Source organism: Dryobates pubescens, chromosome 2 (genome assembly GCF_014839835.1).
Source record: "Dryobates pubescens isolate bDryPub1 chromosome 2, bDryPub1.pri, whole genome shotgun sequence".
Classification (NCBI taxonomy): domain Eukaryota; kingdom Metazoa; phylum Chordata; class Aves; order Piciformes; family Picidae; genus Dryobates; species Dryobates pubescens.
This window is the reverse complement of record NC_071613.1, coordinates 33,485,468-33,499,891: the sequence shown is the minus strand read 5'-3', so window position 1 is coordinate 33,499,891 and position 14,424 is coordinate 33,485,468. Positions and strand designations below refer to the sequence as shown.

General features: G+C 40.8%; 1 protein-coding gene across 1 annotated transcript; it reads left to right on the top strand.

Moving 5' to 3' along the window:
* The first annotated feature begins 556 nt into the window (after positions 1-556).
* Positions 557-14,111, top strand: PDK1 (pyruvate dehydrogenase kinase 1). Its single transcript, XM_009905509.2, has 11 exons — positions 557-833; positions 3,631-3,772; positions 5,205-5,276; positions 5,852-6,036; positions 6,305-6,394; positions 6,639-6,716; positions 10,202-10,278; positions 11,027-11,125; positions 12,085-12,195; positions 12,617-12,730; positions 12,842-14,111. The coding sequence occupies exons 1-11, from the start codon at positions 716-718 to the stop codon at positions 12,980-12,982; spliced, it is 1,227 nt and encodes a 408-aa protein (XP_009903811.1). The 5' UTR covers positions 557-715; the 3' UTR covers positions 12,983-14,111.
* The last annotated feature ends 313 nt before the right edge of the window (positions 14,112-14,424 follow it).

Here is a 14,424-nt window from a genome sequence, read left to right as displayed (position 1 = left end):
TCCCGCTTCAGGCCCGTCGGTCGGGGAGTCGAGCCCCCTCCGCGACCCAAGTTCCCCCCGCCGCTTGTGCCCCCCCACCGACCCGGAGAAGCGGCAGCACCACCGAGCGCGGAGCCCTCCCCAGTCGCAGTTTACCGAAAGGGCCAACCTCGCAGATAACTCCCACAGCAGAGTGCCGACACTGATGCGTCGGCGCTTTTCAGTCTCACCACGCGAGCGCACACGCCGCCTGCCACAGGAACCCCACGCTCGCAGCCACTGCCGGCACTCCCCTCACACCGACTGCGCTGCCTCCAGTCCTCTCACGGCTTCCCGCCCTGTGAGTTTAAGAGCACACCACAGCTCTGCGCTGGGGTGACATTCGCCCCCGTGAGTAACGCCACAGTACCTGTCCGACACCGGGTTCCTCCGGGAAGAGAGCAGCGACTTCTCCTAGCGGACAACCGAAGCACAGGGTCGGCCACATGCGGTGATCCTGGCCACATAAACGCGCCTACTGCGAGTGCCGCCCGCCGCCCTCGGAGCCGCCCTCTCCTCCGCCCCGTCGCCGCTGCGTGGGGGTGGGTCGGGAGGAGACACCCACCGCTTCGGGCACCTCCTCCCGGCTGCGCTACGGAGGAGGCCGCTGCCTGAGCCGGCGACGGCGGAGCTGGCGTGGCGGGAAATGGCGGCCGGGTTGGGCTGAGCCGAGCTGAGGGGGAACGAGAGCCGCACCATGAGGCTGCTGCGAGCCCTGCTGCGCGCCGCCTCCCCGGGCAGCATCCCGCAGCAGGTGGACTTCTACTCGCGCTTCTCCCCCTCGCCGCTTTCCATGAAACAGTTTTTGGACTTCGGTGAGTACCCCCGGGGCTACCCCACGCCGCCACCATGGCCTCTCCGCCACGCTCCCCGCAGGTGCTTGTGAGGAGCAGGGCGGGGGCGGGACGGCTCCGCGCGGCCACAAACAACACCCTCCTCCCCTCCCCCCGTGTCAGCGTTGCCGCCTTCCCCTACTCTTGCTTAACGCTTCTTGACACTGTCCTTTTTGGCAGAAAAAGGCTCTGCTTCCTACCAGGAGAAATGAGCCCAGTTGGCTTCTTCCCTGGGAAACGGGAACTGTGGCAAGGTTGAAATGTAGCTGAAAACGTCAAACAGAAGTCGCTTGTAGCTCCCCCCCCCCCGCTCCCCGAATCTGTAGTATTGGGGAGAGTATGGGGACAGTGGCGGCAATTTGTACTGTCAGAGCAATGACTCGGGTGAGATTTGCTAAACCTGTTGCAAGCTAGCAGCATGCAACGTTTAAAGGTATAGAAAACGCGAGACACGTTTAATCTCAGCTGGCGCTCCTCCACAGTCACATGTCAGTGCCCTACAAAAATACCTCACTCAGCTGTTGTTTCAGGAGGTGCGTGATAAAAAGAGTAGGATGCAAACACCAGGAGCCATCCTGGAGGACCGGGAATCTGGCCTTGATAATGAGTAAACAGGATACTCAATCTTATATGAAAACTACTCATAATGCTTCTACGTTCAAAGGAATTATTCTATTCTGCTTCCAAGGAAAGACTATACAGAGAAAAGTCTCGGTCCCACTGAGAAAGCCTTTCAAAGCCTGGGGATGGAGCCATACTATAATACATTCCTGAACCCAAGGAACTCTCATGTGCATAAATACTTGCATTAATATCCTATGGAAACATTTAACTAGCTAATAGTTGTGGGATTTTTTACATTTTGGTAACTAAAATGTAACTGTCAACTAATCATAGAACCCCAGACTTCAAGTACGAAGGCTTACAACAAAGGTTCTGTTATGTGTCCTATGGCACTTCATCTATTCAGCATTTTGTACATTGCAATAAAATGTGTCCAATACTTAATCCTCCAGATTTGTACAGAAACTCCACCATACATTCAAGCAAAGAATCTTGCAATTCAGAGTTCACTTTGACCTGTATTATTTTATGACTAAAACAGCAATGAAAAACTGCTTACCTTAAAATCAGTGGTTATTTCCAGGACATGGTATTGCCTCCTGCCAGAAATTAGGCTACATTTCTGCTGTTAGTACCTGAGCATAAGGTAAAGATAATATTGAAAACTTTTTACATTTTATTTTCTCTTTTGTTTAAGGATTTAATGACAGATAGTTGACCCAGGATGGCAAAGATATGGTCTCCAGATAAAAATACAATTTGTGGGGTGTCATTTGCTGACTATATGAGGCATTTAAGATTATTGTGGCATTCCAATATCTTCAATCTGACTTGTTTGTGGAATTTCACTCAAGGGAAAGGCCAGTAATAGTCTTACCTGAAATACAGTACAACTAGGGAGAAGAATGTAGGGTTTCTGCACAGAGGCCATATATAGACAATGTGTGATACTGGTAAGTGTCACCGAGGAGGAATTTTTTGTAAGCTATTCACTTTCTGTATTACATTAACTTGACATTTTCTCATCAGTGTAGTTTCTGACATACATGAGTCTGGATTCATTAAACTAAACTCAATTTGGTGAAGATTTTTCCAGGTCAAGACACTCCCAGCTTTCTCTTTTTCCATATTTCTTCCATTAACCTTCTTCCCCCAACTCCTTTCCAAATGGAAGGAGTAAACTGAACAGAAACACCATAGTTAGTTTTTAGGAGTTGCCTGTTGTGAAACACCAAAAGCCTGAGGTACGTGGTTCACTGCAGCTGATAAACAGCACCTGAACTTACTAACCTGTTCATCTGCCACACTTGAATTCTAGTGAGAAGTCTGGCTGAGAATAAAGTACAGCATTCCTTGGCCTCTTCCCAACTCTGCACCCTCCTTTCTCTCACCTAGTAAAACAAGTGTTACAGGAGTAAATTTACATCTTGGTCTTAATAACCACATTTAATTGCCACCCACATGGGTGACACCTGTCTTTATAAAAGGATAGGTCAATTATGAACAGGTGCAGCTATTTAGCTGCTAGCTTTATTTTTTTTTTTTTTAAGAATTAAATGTATGAAAGAACTACTATTTTAATGACTGCACAGTAGCTGTCCTACTTTGATTTCTCTCTCAGTATTGATGGGAATTAATTTGTCTTCCATTCTTGTACGACAGGGAATTTAAACTACAACAGATCAAGCTGAAAAGCTAGACAACTATTACAGAACTGATTTTCTAAAAGTGTTCCAGTATGAGTTACGGTAATTCAGGAAGATCAGTGATCATGCAGGGTGTATGGGACCATATTTTCTCAAGCATCTTTCCCAGAAATCATTTCTTGTGCTGATTCCATTTGCCTAACATACTCAAATTACACACTGTTTGATCAGTGCTAGTTACACTCAATGTTTGCTGTAAATAAAGTGAACAAGTTACATGGATTTAAGTGTTTTTTAAAGCTGAATAGTACAGGTCTGCAGCTATTGCACCAGTTACTTTATGTATGTTGATTTTTGCTACTGCGAGAGAGCTGGGAGCTTTCTCTAGTTTATGTTTTGAAATATAAATGGACTGTGGTTGTGAAAGAAATACTAGCTTGCCAGACCAGTGGAGTAAACTTTAAAATGAAACTATATAGATCTTATTCAAAAAAGTAAGCATTTGTGTAGGTCTCTGCTGTAAGTACTGATTTTATTCTGAAGTTGTCATATATTCATTTTGGGCTTAGGATCTGAAAATGCTTGCGAAAAGACTTCATTTATGTTTCTGCGACAAGAATTGCCTGTGAGGCTGGCAAACATAATGAAGGAAATAAGCCTGCTTCCAGATAACCTCCTAAGAACACCTTCAGTTCAACTGGTGCAGAGCTGGTAAGAACAATGTCCTTTCATACCTTTAAAGGGTGACCTTCTGCACATACAGAAGTTGGAGGAACTAATTCTCTTCCACAGAAAGAACGTTTCATGTGCTTGTTACATGACCATCGCTTGTTTAGACTGACTATATATCCCATTGCGACCTAAATCAGAAACTAAATTTACAGACTTGGGAAAGAAAACTTTAGGAGCAATTAACAGAACCCACAAGGGAATTAAAAATCATTAAGTATCTCAAACAGTCATGTGTGAGAATCCCCTAAAACCAGAAATCCACCAGAACGGCGTTTAACAGGGAACTTACCTAAAATGAAGAATTGAGTTGAAGAAACCAATGAAGCAGGAAAATGCTTGCAAAACATAGCAGAAACCACTTAAAAGACAGGTTATTGTAGGTTAAGAGTAAAGGTGTAGAAAAGATGAAGAAACAGCTTATAGCCAAAATATGTAAAACAACACGAAGAATGAGGCTATTAAAAGAAGAAAAGGCATCCTTTGAAAAGTGAAATTTATTCTCAAGTAAGGAACTTAACACTTCAACTTCTGTAAGGTCAAGGTGCCTAACTACTGGAAAGGCTTTTACATTGAAGAGAACAGAAAATCTGCCAGTGAGTAAGTGGGATTGATTAGATGACTGAATATTAAAGAAGCTATCAATGAAGATGGAAGCTCTTAATGAAATACAAATGCTTAAATTCTCATGATATTAAATCACATTGATCAAATGGGAAATGAATTCCAGCTGGAGAAATGCAAAGTAGAGCAAAGAGAGGAACCTCCTCTCCTTGTATGCTTGCTTGCTTACAACGGGGAAAAAAAGTTTTGATGCTCCTGGGACTATTTTTCTGAATGTATCAGTTGGTGGACAAGAAGGCAAATAGTGCTAGGAGCTAAGTTACAGAGAGGAATGTAATTGTACCACCGTGTTAGCCCATTATTCCTCTGAATTACACACAGTTCTAGTGACTCTATCCTGAACAGAAAAGACCAAGAGGGATAATCAGAGGGTTGGAACAACTTCTGCATGAGGAGAAACAACTTCTACGTGAGGAGAAACCAAATAGAATTCTTCAGCTTGGAAGATACATGTCTAAGGAAAGAGATGGCAGAAACACTTAAATCACAAACAAGCTGGGAAGATTTTGCTAATAACAGGAACTTGCTGGGGGCTGCAAATAATTCATCACCTACTGGGTTTGAAACACAAGGAGGATCTTTTATGCATTCTAATTACATTGTGGAATTCATTGCTCTGGAAAATTTGGAAGAAAACATCAGAACCTAAGAAAATTCACAGGGGATAGGTTGATGAAATCCAGTGATTTGGAAACAAGCAACTTTGAACACCATAAATTACTTGCCAAAGGGATTTGGATTTGGGGAGGCATGTTAAGATTGGTCTTTGTCATGTTTTTTTTTTCCAAAGGTATGTCCAAAGTCTTCAGGAAATTCTTGACTTTAAGGACAAAAGCTCAGAAGATTCAGGGGCTATTCATAGGTAAGGATTTGCTGTCACATGTGTTATTATTTTGTAGAAGGGCTGGCAAGAAAATGACAGTTTGAGAAAAAAATCAGCTATCTCCAATCTTTACACAAGAATTGTAGTAGTATCGCCCTCTGTCCCCTAAAGGAGAGTACATTAAAATGTGAAACACAGCATTTCTATGCCATATCATTGTGGTCAGGACTGAAGAAGCTATGAATATGATAAACTTGACCAAGTGTTTACCAATTGCTTACTTTTAATGTTAGACCTGACGTATGCAACTTCTCACCTGTAAAGTAGATTTTGTTGGTTGTCTGCAACTGTTTGACAGGATTGGAATCACCTACATTAAAAAATGGTTTGCAGAGTTTTCACTTTTTCTTGTCAGTAATTAAGATAATAATATTGTTTATAAATAATCAATAATGCTAGTTGCTTGGAACAGGCTGTGAAGACTGACCTGTCTTCTTTCTGCCATAGACAGCCCTGTGATACTTCTGTATATTACGGTCTTTTTTGTAGGCTGTTTTATTCTAGGAGTATTAAATGCCCTTGGAAGTGAACTACTAACAATGTATTAATTTTAGTTTTACAGACACTGTGATAAAAATCCGGAATCGACATAACGATGTAATTCCTACGATGGCTCAAGGAGTGATAGAGTACAAGGAAAGCTTTGGCATTGATCCAGTGACCTCACAGAATGTGCAGTACTTTTTAGACCGTTTCTACATGAGTCGCATTTCAATTAGAATGCTCCTCAATCAACACTGTAAGTGCCATTGTTAAAAGGAGGAGAAATGATACCTGTATGGTGTCAGCGTATTTAAATGCTTCTCAGGAGTACACTATTTGTTTTGCTATCTGTGAATTAAATTTTAAGACAATTCTTAAAAATATTTATTAATAGGAGGCTTTCAAGTGTGGTGAAGATGGGAATTACAGCTTACCTATAAATTCCTATTTAGCAAAAACTGAAGAAACAACCTACAATTATAAAATTATATTGGTTGTTAACTAATACTGTATTTATTTGGCAGCTTTACTGTTTGGTGGGAAAATTAATCCAGCTCATCCAAAACACATTGGAAGCATTGATCCTACCTGCAACGTTGTGGAAGTTATTAGAGGTAAACCCAAGAATCCTGAAAACTGATATGAATGTCTACACTGACAGGCCCTTCTTCATATTCATATACTGATTAGCTCTTTCCTACCTGGAGCAGAGCTTTTGTTTAAAGTGTAACACAGTTTTGTCACATTTCCATGTAAACCCAGCTGTTGTGGGAAAATACAAAATCTGACAGCACAGAGTGTTTAGAAAAAAACCCCAAAGTAGAGGGGGGAATTGAACTTTCTGTATTTTTATTATAGATGGCTACGAAAGTGCCAAGAGCCTTTGTGACTTATATTACATGAGCTCTCCAGAACTCATCCTTGAAGAGTTGAACAGTAAGTGAATGTGGGATGAAGCGCTGTCTGGAATGTAGTAATGGCATCCTCTAAAGTAGCTGGGACTGAAACATTTCCTTCCCCTTCCATGTAGTAAAGCATTCTTTACCTCTGCTGTCATAAATCAGTAAGGGTAATTTTTTAGGCCTTTTTTTTTTTTTTTAAACCTGGCTTTCTCTGTTCCTACCTTTACTTGGAAAACTGAAATTAGTAGAACAGTTTTTTGACACTACAGATGTTAATGTAACAGACTTACCAGCCTCTTTCCCTCTCTTAAGGTTTCTTGTATGTCTTCACCCTACACTGTGCATTTGTCATGGGTAGAGTTGAATCTGCTGCTGATTCTCAATACCATGCTGCTGTCACAACAGCTTCAAAATGCAAATGCTGGCTGGTGCAAAGTATCATGGGGCTTGAAGTTTAGATTGTAACATGAGAGGCCAAGTTCAGACAGACCTACAAAAACAAGCAGTCAAAACTGATCCTACAAGTAATTGTGAAACCCAAGGTGCAACCACAGAAATTTGGCCTGTGAAGCTGAAGGCAAATTCCAGGTCCTTCCTTCCTACTGTACAATACTGGGCATCTGTATCAAGGGTAAAGGCTTTATTTACGTCTCATCTTTGGAGCACAATACTAGAAACATTTGTAGGAAACCATCAGTCACGCTAACTCATTTTCTGCACTGAGGGGTCATTTAATGGCATATGTGTTCCAGAAGCCAGAACAAAGTGTTCAATTTTTACAAAAGGAGTGGCCTTTTACTCAATGAATTGTGAAGGTGAGTTAAACCTGACTCAAGGCAAATGCCCATAGCTGAGAGTGGAGACTATTATTTGAGCCTTAGGCATGGGATCTGGGGCGGGGGAGCATGTCAGGAAGACACTGACTTGAAGAAGCTGATGTATTTCAAATTCTGATTCCTGTCTCCATTTTCTTCTTGCTGTGCACAGCTAGAACAATTTGTTCTACACATTGGCCACAATAACAATTTGTTCTAGGTGGTTTAATATCAGTAGTCTTCACCTTTTATGTTCATAAAGCACTGGTCACTAACAGAATCTAGTGAGAAAGTATTTTGTTGAACTGAAAGAACCTTAAGAGCCAGCAGAATTTTCTGAGCAAGCTTTCCTTAAATTTTGATGTAAAATGAACATTTCCCCATGATTTTTTTTTTAGAATTTATTCTTTAAAAAAAAGGGACAAAAACTATTAACAGTTTTATAGGCAAAATTGTCTATCATTTTTATGAAGGTTTCTTGTTAGAAGTCAGCTTATATCTAATAAATCCGAGAACAGGTTGTGGTGTAGAATAGAATAAACTAGGTTGGAAAAGACCTTTGAGATCGAGTCCAACCTATCACCCAACACCACCTAATCAACTAAACCATGGCACCAAGTGCCTCATCCAGTCTAAATACCTCCAGTGATGGTGACTCCACCACCTCCCTGGGCAGCCCATTCCAATGGCCAATCACTTTCTGTGAGGAATTTCTTCCTAACATCCAGCCTAAACCTCCCCTGGTGCAGCTTGAGACTGTGTCCTCTCATTCTGACACAGGTTGCCTGGGAGAAGAAACCAACCCCCACCTGGCTACAACCTCCCTTCAGGTAGTTGTAGACAGCAATAAGGTCTCCCCTGAGCCTCCTCTTCTCCAGGCTACACAACCCCAGCTCCCTCAGCCTCTCCTCACAGGGCTTGTGCTCCAACCCCTCACCAGCTTTGTTGCCCTTCTCTGGACATGTTTGAGCAACTCGCCATCTTTCCTAAACTGAGGGGCCCAGAATTGGACACAGGACTCAAGGTGTGGCCTAACCAGTGCTGAGTACAGGGGCAGAATGACCTCCCTGCTCCTGCTGGCCACACTATTCCTGATGCAGGCCAGGTGCCACCTGGGCACACTGCTGGCTCATGTTCAGCCTACTGTCAACCAGTACCCCTAGGTCCCTTTCTGCCTGGCTGCTCTCCAGCCACTCTGACCCCAGCCTGGAGCACTGCATGGGGTTGTTGTGGCCAATGTGTAGAATCTGGCACTTAGATGTGTTAAATCTCATGCTGTCAGACTCTGTCCATCTGTCCAGCCTGTCAGGTTCCCACTGCAGAGCTCTCCTACCCTCTAATAGATCAACACCTGCCCCCAGATGCTTCTTGTGGATGGACATCACATTGGCCAGCTTTCAGTCATCTGGGACTTCTCCAGGGAGCCAGGACTATTGAAAAATGATGGAGAGTGGCTTGGCCAGCTCATCTGCCAGCTCTCTCAGCACCCTAGGATGGATCCCATCCGGTCCCATGGACTTGTGGAGATCCAAGTGGCTAAGCAGGTCTCTAACTACTTCCTCCTGGATTACAGGGGAACTATACAGCTCCCTGACTCCATCTGCCAGCTCAGGAGGCCAGTTGTCTGGAAGACAACCTATCCTGCTATTAAAAATTGAAGGAAAGAAGGTGTTAAGTACCTCTGCCTTTTACTCATCTTTTATTACAATATTCCCCTCCATGTCCACTAAGGAGTGGAGGTTGTCCTTGCCCCTCCTCTTGCCATTAATATATTTGTAACAGCATTTTTTGTCCTTCACAGCAGAGGCCAGTCTAAGTTCTAAATGGGCCTATCAACATCCTTAAACATTCCATGGGTTACCTCTTCTTCCTTCCAAAGATGATACACCCTTTTTTTCCCCCCTTAATTCACTCAGAAGCTCATTGCCCGTCCAGGCTGGCCATCTGCCCTGGCAGCTCATCTTCCAGCACATTGGCAGAGCCTGTTCCTATGCCTTCAAAATTTCTTTCTTGAAGTAGGTCCAGCCCTTCTGGACCCTTTTGTTTTTAAGGGCTGTTTCCCAAGGTACCTTTTGAGTTAGTTCCTTAAGTAATCTGAAGTCCACCCTCCAGAAGTCCAGAGTGGAGGTTTTGTTGATGCTAAGAGCTTGACTGCATATTTGGTGCACTATAGGATCATACAGGTAATCTGGGTTGGGAGAGACTGCAGGAGGTTTCTAGCCTGACCTCCACAGACAGCTATGATGCCAGACCAGCTTGCACCAGACTTTAATGCAGTTTGGCCTTACAAATTTTCCAAGGACGATTACTATATAGCATCTATGAGAAACTCTTCTAATGCTTAACTGTCATGTTGGAAATGTTTTTCTCTATATCAAGTCTGATACTCACTGTTTCTTGGTCTCCCACCACCTGAAAATCCTGACTCTATGTTCATTATAACCTCCTTACAGGTATTAGAAAGCAACTGTTATACGCACTAATTAGTGATGCCACAGTAAGTTTTGAGATCAATTTCTAAAGCAGCAAGCACATTTGAAAATCTTGAGTCTGACTTGATTAACAGAGACTTCTCAAAAGATTTCTGTCCAAATTTTCTCTCATAAATTCTCTCAATGATGCAAATACACATTTTGAATTACTGTAGGAATGAATAAAATGAAATAGCAAACTAGGTATCTTTCTTACATTCTCTTTTCTCCAGATAAATCACCGGGACAGCCCATGCAAGTGGTGTATGTGCCATCACATCTCTATCACATGGTTTTTGAACTCTTCAAGGTCTGTGTGCTTACCAGTATATGGTTCTTTTATACACTTTGTTTAGGGAGATTGTATGTGTGTGACTTTTTGAAACAATTCTAGATACCAGCATGGTTTTGCAAGTGCAACCCCCTTGCTTTTTGACTGCAGGAAGATACCTAAACTGTGATATTTAGACAAATAATAACTGCGTAGAAAATGAACAGCTTTTGAAGATCTATCACCTTTGTCTAGATACTGAATACATCTGACACCTTGTGAGTAGACAGCTCTGTCAAAAGAAACTTAAAAGGTATAAAGACAGTAATTAAAGGAAGAGAGAATAAAATACTTCAAATCTGGTATAATGCATAACAATTCCTATAGCGCTTTCTTCAAGCAATTCAGTCCTAGACTTCTCTTGATCTCGTCATATTGTGTGTACTATGCATTACAAAAACTTCTACATATAAACCTGTAGATAAAAACGTTCTGTTGTTTTAAACCCCTAAATATTTAAACAATAGGCAATATTACAGTAAACCATACAAATACTGATACAGAATAAACCAGAAATATTTAAAAAAACTATGATAAAACCTTATACATTTGTCCCAATTCTGAAATATGTGCTGAAAGTAACTTTCTTAAATTCATGGTTTAAGATTTTTTTTAATATATATATATGTGTGTGTGTGTGTATATATATATATATATATGTATATATATAAATAGGAAAAAAAAAAAGTGGTGAGAACAAGATTCAAGTTGTACTTGAAAATTGCAGAATGCAATGAGAGCCACCATGGAACACAATGCTGATCGATGTGTTTATCCTCCAATTCACGTGCACGTCGCACTGGGGAATGAGGACTTAACTGTGAAGGTACACACTTTTTTGATTTTGTGGAAGGTTATTTTGAGTAGTATTTTTTTCCCTGTCATAGGCAGCATATTACACTCTGCCAGGGGTGATCTGGTTCCAACAATAGATTGTATGAGATGCAAGTACGTAAGTAACAAGACCATTATGCCATTGAGGAATTTGACATACTACATCAGTAGGAAATGCATGGAAAGGTTGCACAGTTGCACTGAAGGTTCTGCAATAGAATTCTCTGCTTTGGTCATGCTCATGTCTTGCCTACCTTATAAGCAACCATGGCTGAAAATGAACTGGCATCCTCATACAGTTGTGATATCAGCATTTTGTATGGGGCAATGACAGAGCCATACAGGCATGAAACAACTAAAGATAAAAAAAGGGAAATAAACATTATACATTCCCTGTAAAACAAACCTCCCTGAAGTGCAGTTTGCAGAGTAATTTCTTCTTTTTCTTCTGTACAATACCCATGTTGGTTTTCAAAAACCAACTGCAAGCATTGGCTTTTTCGTAAGGTCTGCATCAACTGAAATATAGTAAACCAATTCTTGCTAGTCCTTCAGCAATTGGTTTTAAGAGATTGCATTTAACTTGAGAGTACTTCTGCAAGATAAAAATACAGGGAATCTGGCATTTGTGCAAAGGTTATGACCTCAAGACAAAACTGAGTTATGAACAAGATAAAAAGAATGCACGATTTAAGAATTTTCTTGCTTCTAAGAGCTTATGAATGCTTCTTGTGGTATTACTTTATTTAAATGGTTTGGATAAGGGATGAAAGGGAAGGATTAACCTCTCTGATCATTGCTGTAAGAGAGAATTTAAGAAAACTCAGAATTGAATAGAGGCAACTTTTTTATAGTACATTTACCTTGAACTTTGGATCATTGTTTGAGAGAAGCTGTCTTCTATAAAAATGTATTCAAGGGTACAATACTACATGTTTCTTCTTGTTCCAGATGAGTGATCGTGGTGGAGGTGTTCCCATGAGGAAAATCGATAGACTGTTCAACTATATGTATTCAACAGCACCACGTCCCCGTGTTGAGACGTCACGAGCTACGCCTTTGGTATGCAAATCTTTCCTACCATGTCATCTTGGATATATTTAATTGTCACAAAAGAAACCATTTAGCCAAAACTCTGAAGTGCTGGTTTTGTAGATGCAACAAGTATCACCATTGGAATGTTGAAGCTTAATTCAAGTATTTTTCTGAAAATAACTAGAAAATTGCATAAAACCCTAAACTACAAAGAATTACTTAAACTTGTTCAAAATTCTGTTCTTTACAAAAGATCAGCTGCCTCAAGCAGAACACTTATCTATCCTGCATATGCTGCAGTTAGGACAGGACTCTGAGTTCTTGCTGCCACCACTGAATGAGAGGAAAAATAATGATAGCAATAAAAAAACCAAACCTATATATATATATACACACAAAAATAAATAATGATAGCAATAACACCCCCCCCCCCATTTTTTCTTCTCAGGCTGGATTTGGTTATGGCTTACCCATATCACGACTGTATGCGCAGTACTTCCAAGGAGACCTGAAACTATATTCCTTAGAGGGCTACGGCACAGATGCAGTTATTTACATAAAGGTATGATGTAACACTTCACCATTTAAAATTTATCAGCAACTCTAATTAACTGCTAATGAAACTGCTTGTTCTGTTACTAAACTTTGATTAAAAAGTCTTCTCTACTTACAGGCCTTATCAACAGAATCAATTGAAAGACTTCCTGTCTATAACAAAGCAGCCTGGAAGCATTACAAAGCAAACCACGAAGCAGATGACTGGTGCGTGCCAAGCAGCGAGCCCAAAGACATGACCACTTTCCGCAGTACATAGCTTTTCATCAGCAGTGCACAGGAAGTGGTGTCTGTAAAGGGAATTCGGAAGACCTGCTTTACACCAAGATGACAAGCCACAGCTGATATGTGAAAGTCATTGTAAGTGGAGTAACAGAACTAAATTAACTACTCTTTCTGGAATTAAAAAAAAAAAAAGGCAAACAAAACACTCCAGAAAAACCCCAAACCTGTACATATTTTTGTATTTTAAGTGAGAAGGTCATGCCTAATTTATCCCACTTTCCATTTTCCACTACTTTTAGCAGCTAAGTCAAGGGAGCAGTAATTTTGGGTTTTATAAACACCAATGCAATCTGTCGCATCTGGTGAGAAATTTATTAATTCATATAATTACAAAATTGTTTTGAAAGAAGAACTATTGAAAAAGCTCACCAGAGCATTTCTATATTATACAGTATTACAGATTAATGAAAAACTCATTCAAGAAATAATGAGGAGCTCATTGCTATACCTTTGTACCTGTATAGCACTTTCTAATCTTTTAAGCATGCTGAAGGCCGAGTTTGGAAAGTCAGATATGTTGCCTACACACATTGTCTACATCAAGGTTTTCTGCAGCTGTAGATATTACACTTTGGTCTACAGGGATTTAAAAAAAAACCCATCAGTTCTACCTGCTACCACTGATATAATGTATCTCAGGTATGTGGCATCAGTCATATTTCTGTGGCTGTAATGTGAATATTTAATACATGTGAAAAAAACTTACCTTTCCCCCATCATTGTGAATTAGCAAATAGTATTGGCTTGTGGACAGTAAAGATACGGTGTCTTACATTTGCTTGTATTTCTGTAGGCAATATCCATGTTCTAGCACTAAGTAAGATCTCAGACTCTGGTATGTCAGGTTACAGCTCCAAATAGAAACTATTTTAAATAAACAGATTTTTACAATTTGCCCTTAATAGGGCAACTTTATTTCTTTGACAGCAGAAACTACTTTCTCAGGAGTATTTAAAAACAAGTGGAATTAAGAGTTTTTGAAAATATCTATGTATTTGTGATGTGCTTCTAGCCTCATGTAGTAGCTGGAAGTCACACTTGAACAGAGTATGTTTACCTTATTTATGTTAATCAGTCAAAGGCAAACTGTTAAATCATTCTGGGGAAGAATTTCAGGTACAAAATCCTTTTAATAAAGGATTCAACTTCTTCTAATACCAGTTGTGCCAGCTTTGTTTGAATCATAAGCATTGATGTTGCACCTTGATCCGTGTCATTCCTGAACATTTTAGGAGTGATGTGCAGTTTAAGACACTGTGAGCTAATCCCTTTCTGTTAATTTATGTAATTCTGTGGATTTTGTACTGCAGCAGATTTGCATAATCCCTCTGAAAAAGAATAAGCTTAAAGTTTCCTAGCTGACTAGCTCAGCACAGAGCAGACAGTGAGACACCACAAGTGAAGGGAATAGCTGGT